The sequence below is a fragment of the Rhipicephalus microplus genome, chromosome X (genome assembly GCF_043290135.1).
Source record: "Rhipicephalus microplus isolate Deutch F79 chromosome X, USDA_Rmic, whole genome shotgun sequence".
NCBI classification, from domain to species: domain Eukaryota; kingdom Metazoa; phylum Arthropoda; class Arachnida; order Ixodida; family Ixodidae; genus Rhipicephalus; species Rhipicephalus microplus.
This window is the reverse complement of record NC_134710.1, coordinates 176864890-176882787: the sequence shown is the minus strand read 5'-3', so window position 1 is coordinate 176882787 and position 17898 is coordinate 176864890. Positions and strand designations below refer to the sequence as shown.

Here is a 17898-nt window from a genome sequence, read left to right as displayed (position 1 = left end):
AAGTTTATATAAAGGTTACAAGGCTTAGTGGTTACAAAGGAGCTTCCTAGAAGGCGTAAATTGGTCACTGAATGTTTAAGGTACACGCTGGAATAAAATATGTGGCTTATAGGTTACTACACAGCAGCCTTTTTCAAAGCGGCAATAGTCTCTGAACAGGTATATTCCAGTCCTACGCCGAAATAAGCCTCAGGTAAAACAATTTTTCAGTTTAAAAACATTTTCAGATTCAGATATAGAAATAGGTTCATTTACAAGAACATCTTGTAAAAAATCAAAGCCAAAGCCGTTGTGTTGATTCACCTCGACGATTTCAAGCCCGTTGAAGAAAAGCTCAGTGCGCGTGCAGCGTCGATAGTTATTCCGGGCCATGTTTCAGAGCTCCAATATTTCCGCGCCTTTGATCCCAGACTGAAATAGAGTAGAAAGTTGGGCGAGTTGGAAACGATGCATTTGTCACATTCTCTCCTTCCGTCTTTGCCTTGTTCGCACTGATTTTCCCAAGTACACTCACACACGGGGCAGCTTTTCAAATTTCGGTTTCTTTTTACCTGCCATGAAGGGCTGGTGGTTGTGGTATTCGATTGCTGACCCGTAGGTCACAGGATCGAGTACCGGCCGCGGCGACCGCATTTTGGATGGAGGTGGAAATACGCGAAGACCGTGCACTTAGATTTTAGTGCACCTCAAATAACCACAGGCGGGAAAATTTGCGAAGCCCTCCACTACGGTCTCTCTAATAATCATATCGTCGCTTTGAGATGTTAAACACCTTCTATTATGAAAACTCAAGTCCTAATTCTGTGCCCCTTCCCCCCCAAAAAATAAAATCATGAAGTTGTTATACAGTGGAAAAATCCATTAGATGTTTCTAAATAGGTTGTGCAACTTCTTTCAATATTTTGCAGTTAGAGCATTTATTTATGATATTTTTAATGGACCATACAGCTCTTGCAGAGATTTGAAAGTCAGAGGGTACTTTGAAGTTCAGTTAAAAATTATTTGTATTGTCAACCTCCTCAGTAAAAGTGTTTTCAGTAACTCTGGAGAACTGAACAACGGAAAGTTCATGGAATTTCCGTATCGCGTACTCGAATCGTAACGCAAACACACGTGAGCTAGCAGTAGTAACAATATGTCAGTAGTAGATATATTGTGGGTAACTAATGGCCCTGTATTCACAAGAAAGTGTTACGCTCACATTTGTTCGGGACCGAAAATCATAGGTTATGTTAACGAAGCCGGACGGTAAATGCCAAAAAACATTTACTAACGAACGTCATTACCGCCCCTGATACCTGCCCAGAATAAGAATGTGTCTAAGAAGCTGTAACTACTACACTTTCTGTCTTTAAACATACTCCATAACTATGTTAGTTTGAAGAATGTTCAGTTCAATGCGGTAGATTGAACAAGCTAAAAAAAGAGAGCTCATATCTATTATTATTTCACGTGCACAGTGTCTCGCTAAAAGAAGAAATCTTTGTAGACTCTTCCCCGACTGTTTTTTGGAATGATTGGCCGAAGCTTCTTCTTAAAACGCAGCAGTATTATTGCATTAGCAAATAAATACACACTCCCGGCTAATTTTTTGCCGTCGTCACCATGTGCCGGATATGTGTATATGTATATATATATATATATATATATATATATATATATATATATATATATATATATATATATATATATATATATATATATATATATATATATATATATATATATATATATATATATATATATATATATATATATATATATATATATATATATATATATATATATATATATGTGTGTGTGTGTGTAAGAAGGCATAAAGAAACATAGATCAGGGGGGAAAATTTCAAAGCAATATATCGGTTATTCGAACCAGCCACCCCTCGCTCCGCAGCTCGTTGTGCTAGCCAACACAGCCAATCGCCATTGCTTGGACTGGAGCTATAACTGGAGCTATTCATATGCACCGATTATTGATCACTGATCGTAGATCTCGGAACAGCTTGAGAGTATTTTCTATCGCCAACGTTTTTATTTTCTTTCAAATTGAAAACTCCCTTGAGACGCTCCGGAAAAAGTGGCCCCCTTTTGTACTACTCGTAATAAAGAAGAAGAAAAAGAGAAGACCGGCGTACTAGGTGCCGGACGCCACCGCGGGGCCGGAGACGCACAAGGGTCGTTCCACGTAGCGCGATTTCAAAGTAAAAGAAAAAAAATCAAACAGCGCTGGCCTCTCTATTGGGATATTTTGGGCGTGTTCTTCAAGTACAAACGCGTTACAACTATGACGCTTGTTATTTCCCACTTGTCCTGTGTACACCCATGCGTTCCTTTTGAGCATCACTCTTTTGATAGTGGTGGGCTGAAAGTATCGAACTGCTTGTCTTTCTTCATGCGATATTCTATAATGTCTAACATTCGTTGCTTCACCCTAGTAGGGAAACAGTGACTTTTTTTCTTAATCACTGCTTGCGCGCTCTTTAAAGTATTCCACCCCCAAAAGCCGTTGATCCCTTATCAGTTTACACCCCCCCCCCCCCCCAAACAAAAAACACTATATTCACTTGTTCCTACACCAACCTTCGCACAAGCACCTTCATTGTTGAGGAATATACAGGACAGGCGTTCCCTATGTTTGCCTCAGGATAATCACTGAGAAACCACGTCTCGTCACCAGGTTGCTTGAAAATTAAACTCATTTTTGTTTTTGCAAAAGTTCCAAAACAGCCCCCGTGTAACTGTGCTTTTCTTGTTTCGATCGAATGTAATTTAGCTATTGGGTCACAGGATTGAATCCTGGCTGCAGCGTCTGCATTTTCAATCAAGACGAAAATGTTTCAGGCCTGTGTATTTAGATTTAGACGCACGTGAAAGAACCCTAGGTGATCGAAACTGCGGCGTCTCTCTAATCATATGCTCGCTTTGGGACGTTAAACCCATCAATTATTATTATATTATTATTATTATTATTATTATTATTATTATTATTATTATTATTATTATTATTATTATTATTATTATTATTATTATTATTATTATTATTATTATTATTATTATTAAATGTAAAAACTCCAGCATCACTTTCATGACAAACTTTCTCATTTTCAAATTTTGCTGAAGAACGGAAGTAATTTTTTGGGATATTCGAGTTACTACATTCGCAAATGGAAAGATAGGAGCAACCCTTTTATGGGGTTTACACCCTTACAATGCATACATAGATCGTTTAACCATCGGCAACTAAATTTATTTTTATTGGCAGCCCTCGGGAGAACACAGCCGCTGAAAACTTGCGAAATTTTATGATACAAAGTATTTGCTGTTTTTATTTCGCAAATACACTGCACGGCAAGCTTTCAACATCTGTTAACCTTTTTCTCGCCTAAGCTCCTCGAACATGTGACCATCGCAAGAACGATCGCATTTTTGTCGGCAAAAAAACTTCCCTTGTGGCGTTCGATGGCTTATCTTCGCTAAAGTCGCGCAATGAAGACAGTGGAATAGGTGGATTCGTGTGTAGCTCTCCTGTTTTAACCTTCTCGTGTAGCCCTCCATCACGTGCGCATTATATCGTAATATTAGAAGCGCTTCAGGTTTCTTCACAATTGAAAGTCCTACCTTTGGCAACGTCAAGGAACGGATAATTTTTCTTTCATATGAATATTTCTAAGGGATTATTGACGGCGAGGACCCGCCGTGGCGCCATCTGCCAGAATCCTGTGAAGTATAAAACTACATCACGTGGTACCAGCAGTGCAAAGTGTTCGGCAACCCCTGTGCTTCAGGCTGTTCTGCCGGGGCTGTTCTCGCTTCGCAAGCTTCGGTTGTGTTTCTATTAGCTGCGAAACAACCAGAAGTGCTTGCCATCAAAGGTCTTTAGCGAGCCAACGTAAGGTCATCGCACGTCGTGACCTTTCGAAGGGGTGCGTGCGCATGTAGCCATGGACGCACAACGTGAAGATGCACTCTGGTAAAAGGTGGGTTGTTATGAAAATATTCTAGTAATCTGTAAATCGAAGCATTTTCGTATTGCACGAACATTTACGTTTACAGAGACAATGGCGATGACGCACACCTTCTAGCTTTTGCTCGGAAAGTGCGCGGCCAAAAGGTAACGTTTTGATCAGTGTGGACTGCCGTACAGGACTCACGGCAGCACTTCGCCTTTGTTTTTAGAGGGTTATCATGTTTCCGAAGGGAAACGAATAGTTTGGAATTGGTTATTAGGCTCGCTTGACCTTTCATAAGGGTATCGATAGAGCTATTGCACCGCAATAACATTACTCTTCACAACGAACGTGGTTTGTGTGGCCTGCTACTTTCAGCAGAATTATTACTGGACGAATATATATAAGACATATATTTCAACAAGTGGAACTTCACTGGCATATATTTTGTCTCCCTAATCATTGCTTTCCCTACACGCACTTTTCTGCGTCCGGTGTATCGACTGGAGCGAAATGATGCACGAAAGTTGCAAAGATACCTGCCCGCATCGTTTGCTCTTCTAATATTTACAATTAGAGAATCTTGTTATCAGTGACTCTATTGGTCTCTGGCATCAACCAATTTGATCACCAGCAGCTCAGCACATCACGGCTGCTAACAGAAGAGACGTCTGAAATGCAACGCGAAATTTCAGCATCAGGGCAAATTCATTCTGGCCGCCCTTGAGCTGCAGACAGCTGGAAAAGGCCTGTCGACCTGGCATGAATAAACGTCACCAATTCCTATGTGTACATTTCCGGTAAGTTCCATGTCGTACTCACCACATATCAACGCTAATGTAGTACACAAAATATTTTCGCGAAAGTGCTTGCCGCACACGCGATAATATGTGCTGGGTTGTTGGCCCATGCTCGGTTTTATCGAACATGCATAGCGCGGCTTCTTGGTGGTTTTAGTGTATGCACGGAAACTCACACCAGGGCGAGAAGTAGAGTAAAGACCACATCAGGCATTTTTTTTAACTATACAAGAGCTTAAAAGAATGGTTGCTGTGATTCCATGCTTCGGGAATCTTTTTTTCCAGTCTTGTGCAAATAAACTCAATAAATTTCTATGCATACAGATCCGCGAAGTACAGGGTCATGCAGACCAAACATTTTATCTCTAATTCCTTGCGCAAAATTTTTGCAGATCCACATATGCTGAATAAAGTGACCGCTGAGTGAACTGCACACCTGAGTATGAACACTAAGTTATTTCGCCAATTTCAGTTTTATTGTTCAAGCGTATCGAGGCTGCGACGTTTTGAAAAGGCTCATTCACACTAAGGCTCACTCGAAGTCGTCATGCACTGCGGCACCGAGCGTATACACAAACCTATAGATTAGAAAATGAACTGACTTGGAGTTGAAAGCAAGCACGCTGCACTGACAACGGCATAGACGAGTCACAATGTCGTTTACTACGTCACAGCGACAGCAGCACTGGCCTCTCCAGTCGTCGCCCTCGCTCCCACTAGAGATAAGCCAGGCTTATTTTTATTTTTACCTGTCCTGAAATGGGTGAAGACAAAGCTTTACTGCTTGCTTAATTTTAATTTACAAGCAATGCTTGTTTCTGCATCACACCTTGGCACAGCATAGCGTACAATTGTATTCACTTTAATTAACTCAGCAGATGAAGAAGGCGCTGATGACACAATAAAGTTTTGAAAAGCTGAAAAAACCTGAGCCCAATTATGCTCCATATGCCCTTTACTTTTTTCTTTTTATATACCATTCATTTCTTGCAGACTCTCGTAGTCGCCTTGTCATTTAAACACTTTTAACAGCCCACCAGCTTCCTCTTCTCCCCACTCAGCTCCTTTTATAGTTATAGCCCAGCAATTGGGTGCTTGCGTGCCCAAAATTTTAATACTCACCACGCCAGCTGAATTTGTGAAACCACGGTCCTCTTCAGTTTCCTCAACCTGTCGCGAACGCCAAAATTAGAACCTTTATGAGGTGGACATCCTCCGAAGGACAGCTTGGCTTGGAAGATGCAAAACACAATCTGATGCACCACGCTTCATTACATGCGGGAATGTGTGCCTCTGGGGAATCGGTGAACAACACGTAAACGACTGCATAAGAATAAACAACTCGACTCTCCCCACCCCCCTCAACAGGAAATTGTGGAACTGCCAGCTCCTCTTATCATTGAAAATATTGCGGAAACATGAAGGCAGAGGAACATCATGGATCATGGAGTTTATTTCTTTATTCAGATGTATTATTACGAAGGACACAACACATTAATCTTGACTGTGAGAACACGATGGCAGACGGCCACGAACAGCGGCCATGAACGCGAGGCACATTCATTGATTAAGACAAACAAGGAACCATGCAGCACATTGTGCCTCTCAGAATTTTAATTAAACAAAGAGGAAGATTATTCGAAGTGAATTTCACTTTACGAAAATAAACGAAGCATCTCATATTGCTTCCTGCTCGTTCTAAAATGAATAAATGTACAGTTCACAAATACTTTTGGCGCATTCATAAAGTAGCGGGTGCACGACGTCGTGAAGTGAAGCTTATTCGCCCGTGCAGTGGAGATGGAAAGAAGTGCGAACAGAGTGGCATCAGCATTCTCTGCTGTTCAGCATTTCGTTTCAAATCGCTATAGCCTGGATGGTAATAAAAGGCAACTGCAGTGCTCCATGATAAAAATCAAGTACTGTTTTTGCATATTTTCGTTTCAACCAGAGTCAGAGCATGATGAAAACAGCCTGACGTGCTGTAGATATTTCCTTCACCCCCCATCCTCCCCATTTGAGCATGTATGTATAGCAATCGAAAGGGCTGAGCAGGCCCAGAGGAGTGTCAGCCGATTGCGGCGGAAACAATGTCGCCTGTCGACATAATTCATAACTATCTATTTGCCAGTGGATTGATTGCATCTGCAGCCACAGCGATTACTTCCACTGTCAACAGGTGTCGCTTCCCAGTGTAAGACAATGATGATGATATGTGGAGTTTAACGTCCCAAAATCACCACATCATTATAAGAAATGCCATAGTGAAAGGCTCTGAAAAGTTCGACCGGGTCGGCTTCTTTAACGTGAACCCAAATCTGTGCACATGGGCCTACACCATTCTCAGCTCCATCGAAAATTCAGCCGCCACAGTCGGGATTCGATACCGCAATCTTCGGGTCAGCAGCCAAGTACCTCAGCCATTAGAACACCTCGGCAGGGCAGTTTTAGACAATCAAGACGCGTCTTTTGTTTGCGGCCACAGATGGTCGATGCTCACGGCAATATTCGAGCGTTCTGTTAAGTTTTTGACTATCTCTAAGACGCAGCATGGGAGTTTACAATGCACACATGAATTTCCTACACATTCATCCGAACCCTGAAACCTATAACAAAAAACTCGTTATCACAGACACTTCAATATCTGGTGGCACCAGTTGGGCCGTAACGTACTTTAAAGGGACCAACAACAATTTTTATGGTGATTTTTGTTTATTGTAGCGCGAAGAAAATCTTACCCGTCAGTGAGTCCAATTCCGGAATGGTAAAGTGTAAAACGCCCCGAAACATTTGTAATCACAGTTTTTCTTTCTGCGGCCAATATCAAGTCGTACGCTCACATGCCGCAAACAGTGAGCGCGCGAGGGGTTTGTGTTTGTGCGTGGTAGTTTACTGCGCATATATGCACTCATGCAGTGAGTGCACGCATCACCTCCTTGGCACACAGGCTCCACTAGATCCACTGGTGGCCACGACGGCCACGCCGCTTTTCCCCGTGCTACTTCTTTTACGTCATAAGCAGCACAGAATTGAGCGGGGCTGGATAACGATATACAAACTCCAGTTTTTAGCACTGTCACGCATGACAGCATCAGCCTTTGCGACCACGTTAAACAAAGTGATAGACAATATACTCCATAATCCAGCTTCAAGGCTCTTCTGCTAGCACGTCAAAACGGTTTTTGATCATTTTAAGCATGCTTTAAAAATACAAATCCTATTCACAACGCAACAAAAAATTACAGCATATCCACGAGGTGAATGATGATGAATGCGCGAGGCTCCGGAGGGAAGGAAGGAAAATAAGAGGAAAAGAACGGCAGGAAGGTTAACCAGCCTATAGGCAGCTGGTTTGATACCTGCGCATGGGAGGGGGATGGGGGAGATGAAAGATAGAGAGCAGAGAGGGAAGAGAAATAAACACAGCACATTCGGCAGCACAGGCGCGCACACTCATTGTCCAGTCTTGTATTTCGTGGTGTGTGACATTGCTGTTACAGCCGCTTGTTCAAGTCCGTGTCGCGTAGGAATTTCAATAGAGCTTTGTCGCCTTCTGTTGCAATGTCTTCTCTCGGGCACTTGACATAATAGTGTCCACAGACATTTGGTTGTTGTCGATGCGCGCAACAACGGATGCCAGTGACTGTCTCTGGATGTCATACAACGGACAGTAGCGGCAGGATGTGGTGTAGCGTCTCTTCGCAATGACAGGCATCACAGAGAGCGTTGTCCGCCATTCCTATGACAAAGGAACAAGATTTTATAAATGCCACCCTTAGCCATAAGCGATGAAGAGGGGTGGCTTCTTTTCGGTCGAGCCCAGTGGGCATGCGGAGAGCCTTCAAAGAGGACAAGTGGTGTTGACAATTCGTCTCGTTGCTTGGTGGGAACCATAGTGAAAACGTGACTTCACGCGCAAGTCGTCGAAGATTACTGACTGCATCGGTCCGCGAAAGTGATATGGCTTCTTCTCGAGTTCCTTCAAGAGCTGCCCGCGTGGCAGTATCGGCCTGTTCGTTCCCTATGACGCAGCAGTGATTTGGCAGCCACTGAAACGTCACATGATGTCCTTTCTCGTGTGAAGTGTGGAGAAGGCATCAAATTTCAAAAACAAGCTGTGCGTACGGCCCACGACGCAGTGCTGAGAGCACAGATTGTAGGGCAGCCCTTGAGTCGCTGAAAGTCGACCATTGTTGCGGTGGTTCCCGATTGACCATACAAAGTGCAGCGCGCAAAGCAGCTAGTTCCGCTGCTGTAGATGCCGTGAAGTGGTCAGTCCTAAAGCTGATGGCAACAGCTCTTGCTGGGACAACTACTGCACCTGACGAACGCTGGCGGTCCGTTGAGCCATCGGTATATATATGTACACTGTCTGAATATTTCTCGCGCAAAAGAAGAAGAGACAGTTGTTATAGCATGGGCGATGAAAGCTCAGATTTCCTCCGGATCCCTGGTACACTAAGCCCCGAATGCAGAGATGTTACTTGAATCATAGTTGACTCGTTCTTAACTCAAGACTGTCTTGCTGGTCACCATAAATCGTTCTCGAACTTGCGGATGACTTGAAGGCGACTTGGCTCGGTCGAAGTCAGGACAAGTTTCAAGTCAGCTGCGGGGCTAGCTAGAAAGCGACTTCATGCGTTATTCCAACATGGCCACCTATCGAATGGACGTCGCACGGAGGGGGGCCGCTTTTGAGTTTGCTTGCCTCGCCATAAGCGTAGCATTTTCCGAGGCGCACTGCCTGCCGAAGAATCTTGGACCCGCTTTACGTGACCGAGGAAATCTGATGGAGTTGTACGACGAGGAACAATTCCACGCTCGATACAGCTTCACGAAGAACGCCGTGCGGCAGCTGCTGGGTATGTTGCCGCTCCGTGAAAGTGGGGACAACCGTTGACAGCCTGTGCCTCCAGTGTTACTGCTACTGATGGCTCTCGGGTTTTACGGCGCTGGCACATTCCAAACAGTCAGCGGGAATCTCGTCCGCATTCCGTAGTCGACAGTTTGCCATGCAGTAGGAAAAGTTACGCTACTCATCGCAAAGCACCTGTACGCAATGCTGGTGCTCTTTGCGCAGCCGGCAGCACTTTCTATTGTTATGCGGGACTTTTATGAAGTGGCTGAGTTCATGGGGTTACAGGCTGTGTCGACTACACACACGTGCGTATTAATAGCTTCGGTGGGGACGACGCCGAAGTGTTCCGTAAGCGCAAAGGCCATTTCTGTTTTTCTTAAACACGACAAAAATTTCCGCCTCTTTCAATACAAAATTGACTCGGGGCTGTCTGTGTGCCTCGTCTATCCTTTCGTCCGGTCTAGGGCGCTGTTTCTCGCTCAGAAAGGCATCGCTTGTAGCACAACGCTACGTAAAATTCCACACACATAAAAAAGAGGTGACCTTATCACGGTTTTTTTTTATCCGCTTCACCATCATGCAGCAAGACACTGCTGCACCCCGTGAGACAGAATTCCGCTGAGGGCAATGTCCTGATCCCCACGTTTTCTCTTGTTTACCAAGCTCAACAAAAGGATACGAATCGCGTTTGTTCCCAGGACTTCTTTTTTTTTTTTCATATATAACTGCGACCTAGCCCACTACAGGCATGCACACAGGCGAACAGAAAGGTAAATACCGTGAAAATCGCATCACCTCGTGAGCCAGGTCAGCACAAATACATGCCATGGTGTTCGATTGAAAAAAAGAAAACGGCGAAAGAACCCAACGCGATGCTTGCTTCGTCTCCAAACAAGCAACTGTGGAGAAACGCGCCGCTTTTGGGCGGCCACTGAAGCCAGCGGGCAACGAACGCTTTACACAAGCAACACTGCACATCGATGTGACGGCAGGCACCACGTGCCGCTCGTTAGCCGTAAATTGACAGGAATATGCTTGCGGCCCTTCGTTTTTAGAGTTATTTTAAAACGTATGGTTTTTTTTTGATGTAATGCACGCCTTACGCGAACAACTTTATTATTACCCTCGTTAGCAGGCGAGCAGCATGTTTCTGCTTTGAAGCTCGTTCTTGACTTGACCAAGCAAAACAGCCTGAGCATCTATGAAACGCGAAAGCTGACTTGGGCGTTTTGAAGTCCGCTTCTGGCTTCATGCCGACTTGCTCAAATTAAGTATGAAGTCGCGAGCCAAGTAACATCTCTGCATTCGGGGGTTAGATGCACTGTGGGTCGAATAAGACACCAAGGGGGTATCGATGGTCTAGATGCAGGAGTGATGCCCGAGGGAAGTTTCTCGTTGTACTTCACAATCATTTTACCGAATTATGCTTGGCGTCTATCTGGAGGCAACAGTGCAAGGTGATGACAGGGAGCACGTGCGAAGTGTCTGTTGTGCGTTTTCAGGACTTCTACAACAATGTGAGTTTGTATCGGATAGTCACCAGCAATTGGAATTGTTGCCTCTGTTGACGTACATCTGGGCAGACTAAGGCACACTCTCAGTGCTTGGGCTTGTACTGCCTGTAGAACAGGAACATTGGTCTTGCAGGCTCCGGAGGGAATAATTGGTAAACCATGAATGTTCCGTGGAATTAACCGAGTCTATCATCATTTAAAGACGTGAGAAACGCTGTGTGTGTATACCGTACCGCTTGGGCCTCCCGCTCTCGTACGACAGGATCTTGGTAGTGGTGTCGCCCAGCTTTGCGGCGCGTCAACAGCGAACTAATTTTATTACAACGCTCCCCCTAGCGTATGTCGCGCACTGAATCAAACGATTGCCTTCCACTAATGACACGCGCCATAGGTGACATCATTCTTATCATAACATCTCGCATCTTTCATTATCGACTACAGGTACCACCATCTAGTTTTATGACATCTCGAATCAATGACCGCCATCTAGTGAACACTGCAAGAACTAAACTAGAGGTAGCTACCTACTGCTACTACAACTACATAACTCAGAGGATGTACAGACCCATGCCTTGAGGCACTTCGCCTCCAAAAATGCTGGAATATGTCACTATTTTTCCTGCTCTTTTCATTTCTAGGACAATCAAATCGCACTCTCTGGCCAGTTGTCGGTTTATTTGACGTGAAATCCTTAAGGTGAAAAGCTTAGTTAGACTCATTAAATGCAAAAACAGACCATGAACTTGAACGTCGGCGTCGAAACGAGTGATACAATACATAACATAACCTGTCGTCACGTGAAGACCTCACCACATGACATCGTCGTTTGGTTAAAGAAGGACGTTTAGGGAGGCAGCAAGGTCTATTAAAATAGGTCGTGAAAGCTCGGGTGAAAAGCGGTTCAGAAGCTATTGCCAGTGACATCAGCATGGAGTGTTATGGGAGCTGCAATCGAAGCGGGACGATGTGTGGAGGGAACAAGCGCTAATAGTGAAAAAAAAACAAGTTTGATTCAAAGTTGAAGCAATAAATATGTTTACGAATAATATTTCGTTTACCGAAGAGTAATATGTAGGTGTAATGAACAAAGAATTTATGACAATTTTATTATTACGAAAAATAATTTCTTCGCGCCCTCTTCCCACGCTATTATTACTCAGTGCAGACCTTGCAGTACATGGGTATACATGGCAAGGCCTGCTAGGAAAATTCGTCTGCGAAGATACGCCACCTGGCGTGTTTTATTGTTATGCGCTTGCTTGCCCTCTCTGTTGTGCACGAAATCGTTAGGTGCATTTTATCGTTTGTGAACGTGTTCAGTGCAGCGTCCAACGGGCAGCGGAACGATGCGAATTACATTAACCGCTGGATGCTTTCGTCGGTAGCTCTGGAAACAATGTGCTGTGCAAGGATGCAGTATAGCAACACACGTATGCCTAGTGACCCATGTATCCTATAGATAAGAAACAAGGAGGAAAGTTGGGAATGCACTGCTGGCTGGGCATTCATTCACCTGTTTTCCGGCAGCCCAGTTTCCTTCTTGAGTATGCAGTGCCTACTATTCGCGTTATAGGAAAGCAAATTACCAAGTTATCTATCACGGTACAATTCGCATGTTTTCATTCACATACGTAACGGTAATTTATCGTAGCATAATGTAGAAAAAAGAAAAACATAACGCAGGGAGTGTCCCCAATTTTGTCTGTTCTTATTACCATTTTGTATGGTGCAATAACTTTCAGTTTTGGTGACCATTGAATAAAACTAAAATTTCATCATTATCGCGTGTCTATGCGTCAATGTTTCTTAATAAAACGGAATATCACAAGCATTGTGCAACCAAAAAAACCTGCGTATGTGTGAAACAAAAAAGCCACGCTGCAGATATCACATGTATAGGCTGCTGCGCTGTTGGTTGCCTTTATTCCATCGGCGGAAGATGTCACGAACGACGAATAAATGTTCGAAGAATAAGTTGCCTTGTAAAACCGAGGCAAAGTGAATGGTAGTACACTCAAACATCAATATTTAGTCATGAGCTCGTATTAGATTAGCTGGCTTTGACTTGAAGTGCACTCGTGGATGACTCATCGGTGATTGCCTTAGCACGAGTCCTTAGCGATCAGGGGCCCATGAAAAGTATTTTCAGATCAAATTTCGCGCTAGTGGTCACAAAATAACGTCACTTGTTTACCAGTTATTCCGTCACATCCGTTTTAATTTTTTTGTTCCACCGGAAGTGTTCCCTCCTCACAGAGATGGCGCTAAGCCCCATTGGCGATTCATCATCCGCCATTTTCTGAATGTACGGGCTTCTAAGGAGCCTCCTCTACCAGCCTATATACACCTTGGAGGCAGTGTTAAACCAGGTGAGGTTCACAAAGCTTGCTACGCCACTGATTCTAGAGGCAGTGCAGAAAAACTTTGGATGATGAAAATGGTCGCAGGAGGGTAGGGGAAGATCGATACATCGATTGTTAAGAAATAACACGACTTTCGCCTTCCAATTTTGAGCGCCCGACATTTCTTGGAACACACCTAACATAGGTACATGTACTCAAGCGTTCGTTCATTTCGTACTAGTCTTTGTTGCCGCGATCGAAATGAAACCTACGACATTGTGCCTAACAGCACAATGCCACAGCCGCTAAGACATCTCGATGTGTTGCTCGATGGTTCAAATGTCATATTCTTTGTGCCTATATTTATTACTTTGTTCATGGCGTCTTTCTAAGTACTTTTTATTTGATTGAGGTGAAATGCTAGAGATCACTGTACTGTATCATGTCAAGGCACGTTAATGAACGCAAGATGGTCAAAATTTGCGGAGCTCCCCCTACGGCGTTTTTTATAATCATATCGTAGTCTTGGTGCCCAAAATCTCAGATATATATTAAGAAATGATTGCATTTTATTGCTTTACTTTTATGAGTTAAACTTGAATATGTTATCAGTGAATATTCTACAAGGTCCTAAATGCGCGTATAACCACCTTCAGTATAATAATCAATTCATAAGGTCAGTAGCTTAAGATGTTCCTTAAATATATACACCACTAGGACCGAATGTGCATGCTCTATGTAACCCAATGAGTTCACACGATAGCGGTGGTATTTTTTCATTCATTTGATGGAGGCTATCATAGCCTACAATAGGAAGCGATGACAAGAAAGCCTGATTGAGAAAAAAGCAAAATTTTTCGACAAGCAATATGCTACTTGACTGAAGGATTCACAACGATTAATCCTGTTCATTAAAATTTTTGCTGGGCGTCGTGCTTTCTGAACGTTTCGCCAGGGATCAGAATACATATATCCTTACGTAGGTATATTTTTAGGCTCACAAGGACATCTGGATATAGCGACAGGCAAATAAATGAATAACTATGCTTACAAATTACCGGAATATCCTTATTCACAATAAAATCTTATAAAACTAAATAATATTATTAATATATAGTAATAATAATCATAATATTATGGGGAGTTTGGCGTCCCAAAATTATGATGTGATTATGAGAGTGGAAGGCTCCGGAAATGTTGACCATCAAGCATTCTTTATTATCCGCAGACATCTCACAGTACAAAGACCTCTACCATTTCGACTTCATCAAAATGCAATCACTGCGGCCGGGATCAAAACTCGCGACCTTCTGACCAGCAGTCGAGCACCCTAGCCACTGATCCACCGAGGCGCACAATCACATTAGAAGATACGCTACAAATATGAAAACTAAAGCGAACAGCGTGCAAAATGACAGAAATAGACAAAATTGTACGGTGATATATATTTCTTCCCCAAGCTAACACTTACATTCCTTGAAAAAACACCTGCTTCAGACGAAAAATTATTTAAGTAGCATTTTGTAATGTCTCTTCTTGTACAATTTACACTTTGACGATTTCTACCAAATGTGTAATATTTGTACCGTGATGGACCTTGGATGTTGTAATAGCAACATTCAAGACATTCAGCACAAAACAATTTTAATCACGTGTATAAATGCAAAGTCTGTTACTGATGGAAGACAAGATTTCATTCACTTCAACACATGTGACAGTAGGCTAATGTTGTATGACAACATGAAGCAAAATGAACAATATGTGATGTATTATTTATTATTTACATATACTGCCGTCTCATTGTGAGACAATGCCGTGACATTGCGAGATTGTATATCTCTTTCTCGCTTTTCGCTTATTCACATAGCACCATGGGTGTTTTATACAATGGGCAACGATGACAAGAAAGCCTGATTGAGAGAAAAGCAAAACTTTGAGACAACCAATTTGCTATTTGACTGAACCATTCACAACCGTTACTCCTGTTCATTAAAAGTTTTGCAGGGCTTCGTGCTTTCTGAACGTTTCGCCAGAGATCAGAAGACATATATTCTTACGTAGATACTCCACAACAATTGTTTTTTATAAAGTATGACGTGTAGCTACCACGATTACTAAGCGAAATGCAGGAACATGTCCTTATAGCAACAACAAAGAGATGTTTCACAAGCGACTTATGTCAGCAACAGATATAACCGCTTCCAGACCCTTTTGGCTAGCGCCCACCAACCTAGAAATTTTGTCAACTGTAGCACCATTGCGTGCTGTGCCGTTCATCGGTGCTATTTTAATTTCTTTGGGATCCTTGTTTTGCAGGCTAGAGGGCATGAGCAGCTGCTTTTCCAGTCGACCCACCGGAGCTTCACAGGCCACGAACACGAAGAAGCTAAGCATAGAGCTTACCACGAAGATACTAAGTGACAGCAGCACCTGCGCAGTACAAAGGTGATTTGATAATAATGCTTTCACAAATGGGAAACATCGATTTGGTTAATACTGCTAAACACTATGAGCGTACACTTGTGAAACGGAAAGATGACAGTCACAACTCACGAGTGAATTGATTGTCATGTAAACAGTGCTTAGTGATTCCCAAATGGTGCCACGTAACGGGTCGTCGAGTCATGGTAAAAGTGTATCCTGAATTTTCAAGTATTTTTTTGCTATTTTTCAGATTCTTAAGAATTAATTCTGGTATAGGATAAAAAACACCGCCAGTTAACATGACCGCTTAGAAAGACGTCCCACTAAAAACTTCTCTCATTACCACGGTTTCCAATGAACATAAGTTCATCAAACACAAAAGGACTTCAATACTACTGAAACATTTATTTTGAACAAAATGAATATAATTTATATCGCTCAACGCGGCCCCTCCACAGTAGTTTAGTGGCTAAGGTACTCGGCTGCTGACCCGCTGGTCACGGGATCGCATCCCGGTGGCGGCGGCTGTATTTTTGATGGAGGCGAAAATGCTGTAGGCCCATGTGTTCAGAATTGGGTGCACATTAAAGAGCCCCAGAAGGTCAAAATTATCAGAGCCCTCCACATACGGCTTCTCTCATATTCATATGGTGGGTTTGGGACGTTAAACCCTACATATCAATCAATCATATTGCTGAATGTATTTGATTTTCTAATTGGGCAGTGCGATTTGTCAAGCCAAAAGCGCATGTTTTGACAGGCTCAGGCTGCCCACATGGCAGTATAGCCCGCATGCTACGTGTGATTCACGGGTATACGCGTGTTATTTCGTCAAGATACGCCTCCTCACAGCTCTTGCACGCTTCGTACGACGACTGTCTTCACCGTGATAGCTCAACCACCGTGGGTTGGTCTGTATATGGACAGTCATTTTCTAAAAATTAACCTCTGTGTGATTCAAGCTGGATCACAAGGCGACATTGCTTTTTAGAAGCGTTGACGATATAGTTTGTTTTTACATTTAACTGTAGTTACGTAGAAGTTCGAAGCGACAGGACGTTTGTGTGTTCTCGGCCAGGCTGGTGTTCATGCTTAGTGTTCGACTTTGGACTCGAAGGTTGCTGATTGGATGCCGGCCTTACCAGCCGCTTTTCTATGGAGGTGAAATGGTATTGGCACGTGCACTGTGCGATGTAAGAGAAAGTTAAAGATGGTGCCCTTCATAACGGAGTTCAGCCTTATCATATTGTGTTTTGGGGACCTTAAACCCCCAATATTAGTATAGGTAGGTTCGTGCGTTCTTGTCTCTTTTCCTAGCACTTCTTTTTCTGTTATTTCAGGGGCATAAGCACAAGTTCCCATCGGTTGACTTCGTACACATTACTTTTTATATCAATTCGCATCATTCCGGCTCGAGATGTTATCAACCTAAGAGCGGCTTATTCAACGCTGAGTTCCTAAGATATTTCAGCACCAATCCCAAATGCTTCAATGGTGTGTAAGTGCCATCTTGGATGCTGTGTTGCTAACGCGCTGTCATGGAACTGGAACTTCGTCAACTACTTTCTGGCAATAAAACAATGTGTTTAGCAGTAGACTTACCAGTGTAAAATGAGAGTAGAACGTCCTCTCACGTGCCAGGGCAAAGAAAAAGTAGTAGAGTGGAACGTGGATGATGTAGATGCCGAAAGAGAGACGACTCAAAGGGACAAGCGCCCTCCAGGAAAGAAATCTTGATACCAGACCTTTTGTGGAAGATCAATCAAATGAAACACTCAATAAATAGATACAGTAAGCATGGCACGTTCATCATTCATCATACATCATACATCGCACAGAAATATGGGTATTACGCAGTTTTTCTTTCGCCAGGCTACATTACTGCAGAAAGTCATGAGACATTTTGCAGTGGAGCAGTTTGTTACATTTAACGTGAGTACATTTTCTGTCACACTGTGAATCACAATTTCACTTCTTTCTTATCATTCGCTTGAGCTGCAAAATCTAAGCTCT

The 17898-nt window shown here is 43.2% G+C and overlaps 1 protein-coding gene across 1 annotated transcript in view; it reads right to left on the bottom strand.

Moving 5' to 3' along the window:
• Positions 1-15088: 15088 nt before the first annotated feature.
• Positions 15089-17898, bottom strand: part of LOC119177216 (nose resistant to fluoxetine protein 6) — a 48791-nt gene continuing 45981 nt past the window's right edge. Inside the window, exons 14-15 of the mRNA XM_037428634.2 lie at positions 17488-17630; positions 15089-15891 (exon numbers count right to left, since the gene is read on the bottom strand). Of these exons, the coding sequence (XP_037284531.2) occupies positions 15625-15891; positions 17488-17630 (410 nt within the window). The 3' untranslated portion in view covers positions 15089-15624. The remainder of the gene's footprint in view (positions 15892-17487; positions 17631-17898) is intronic.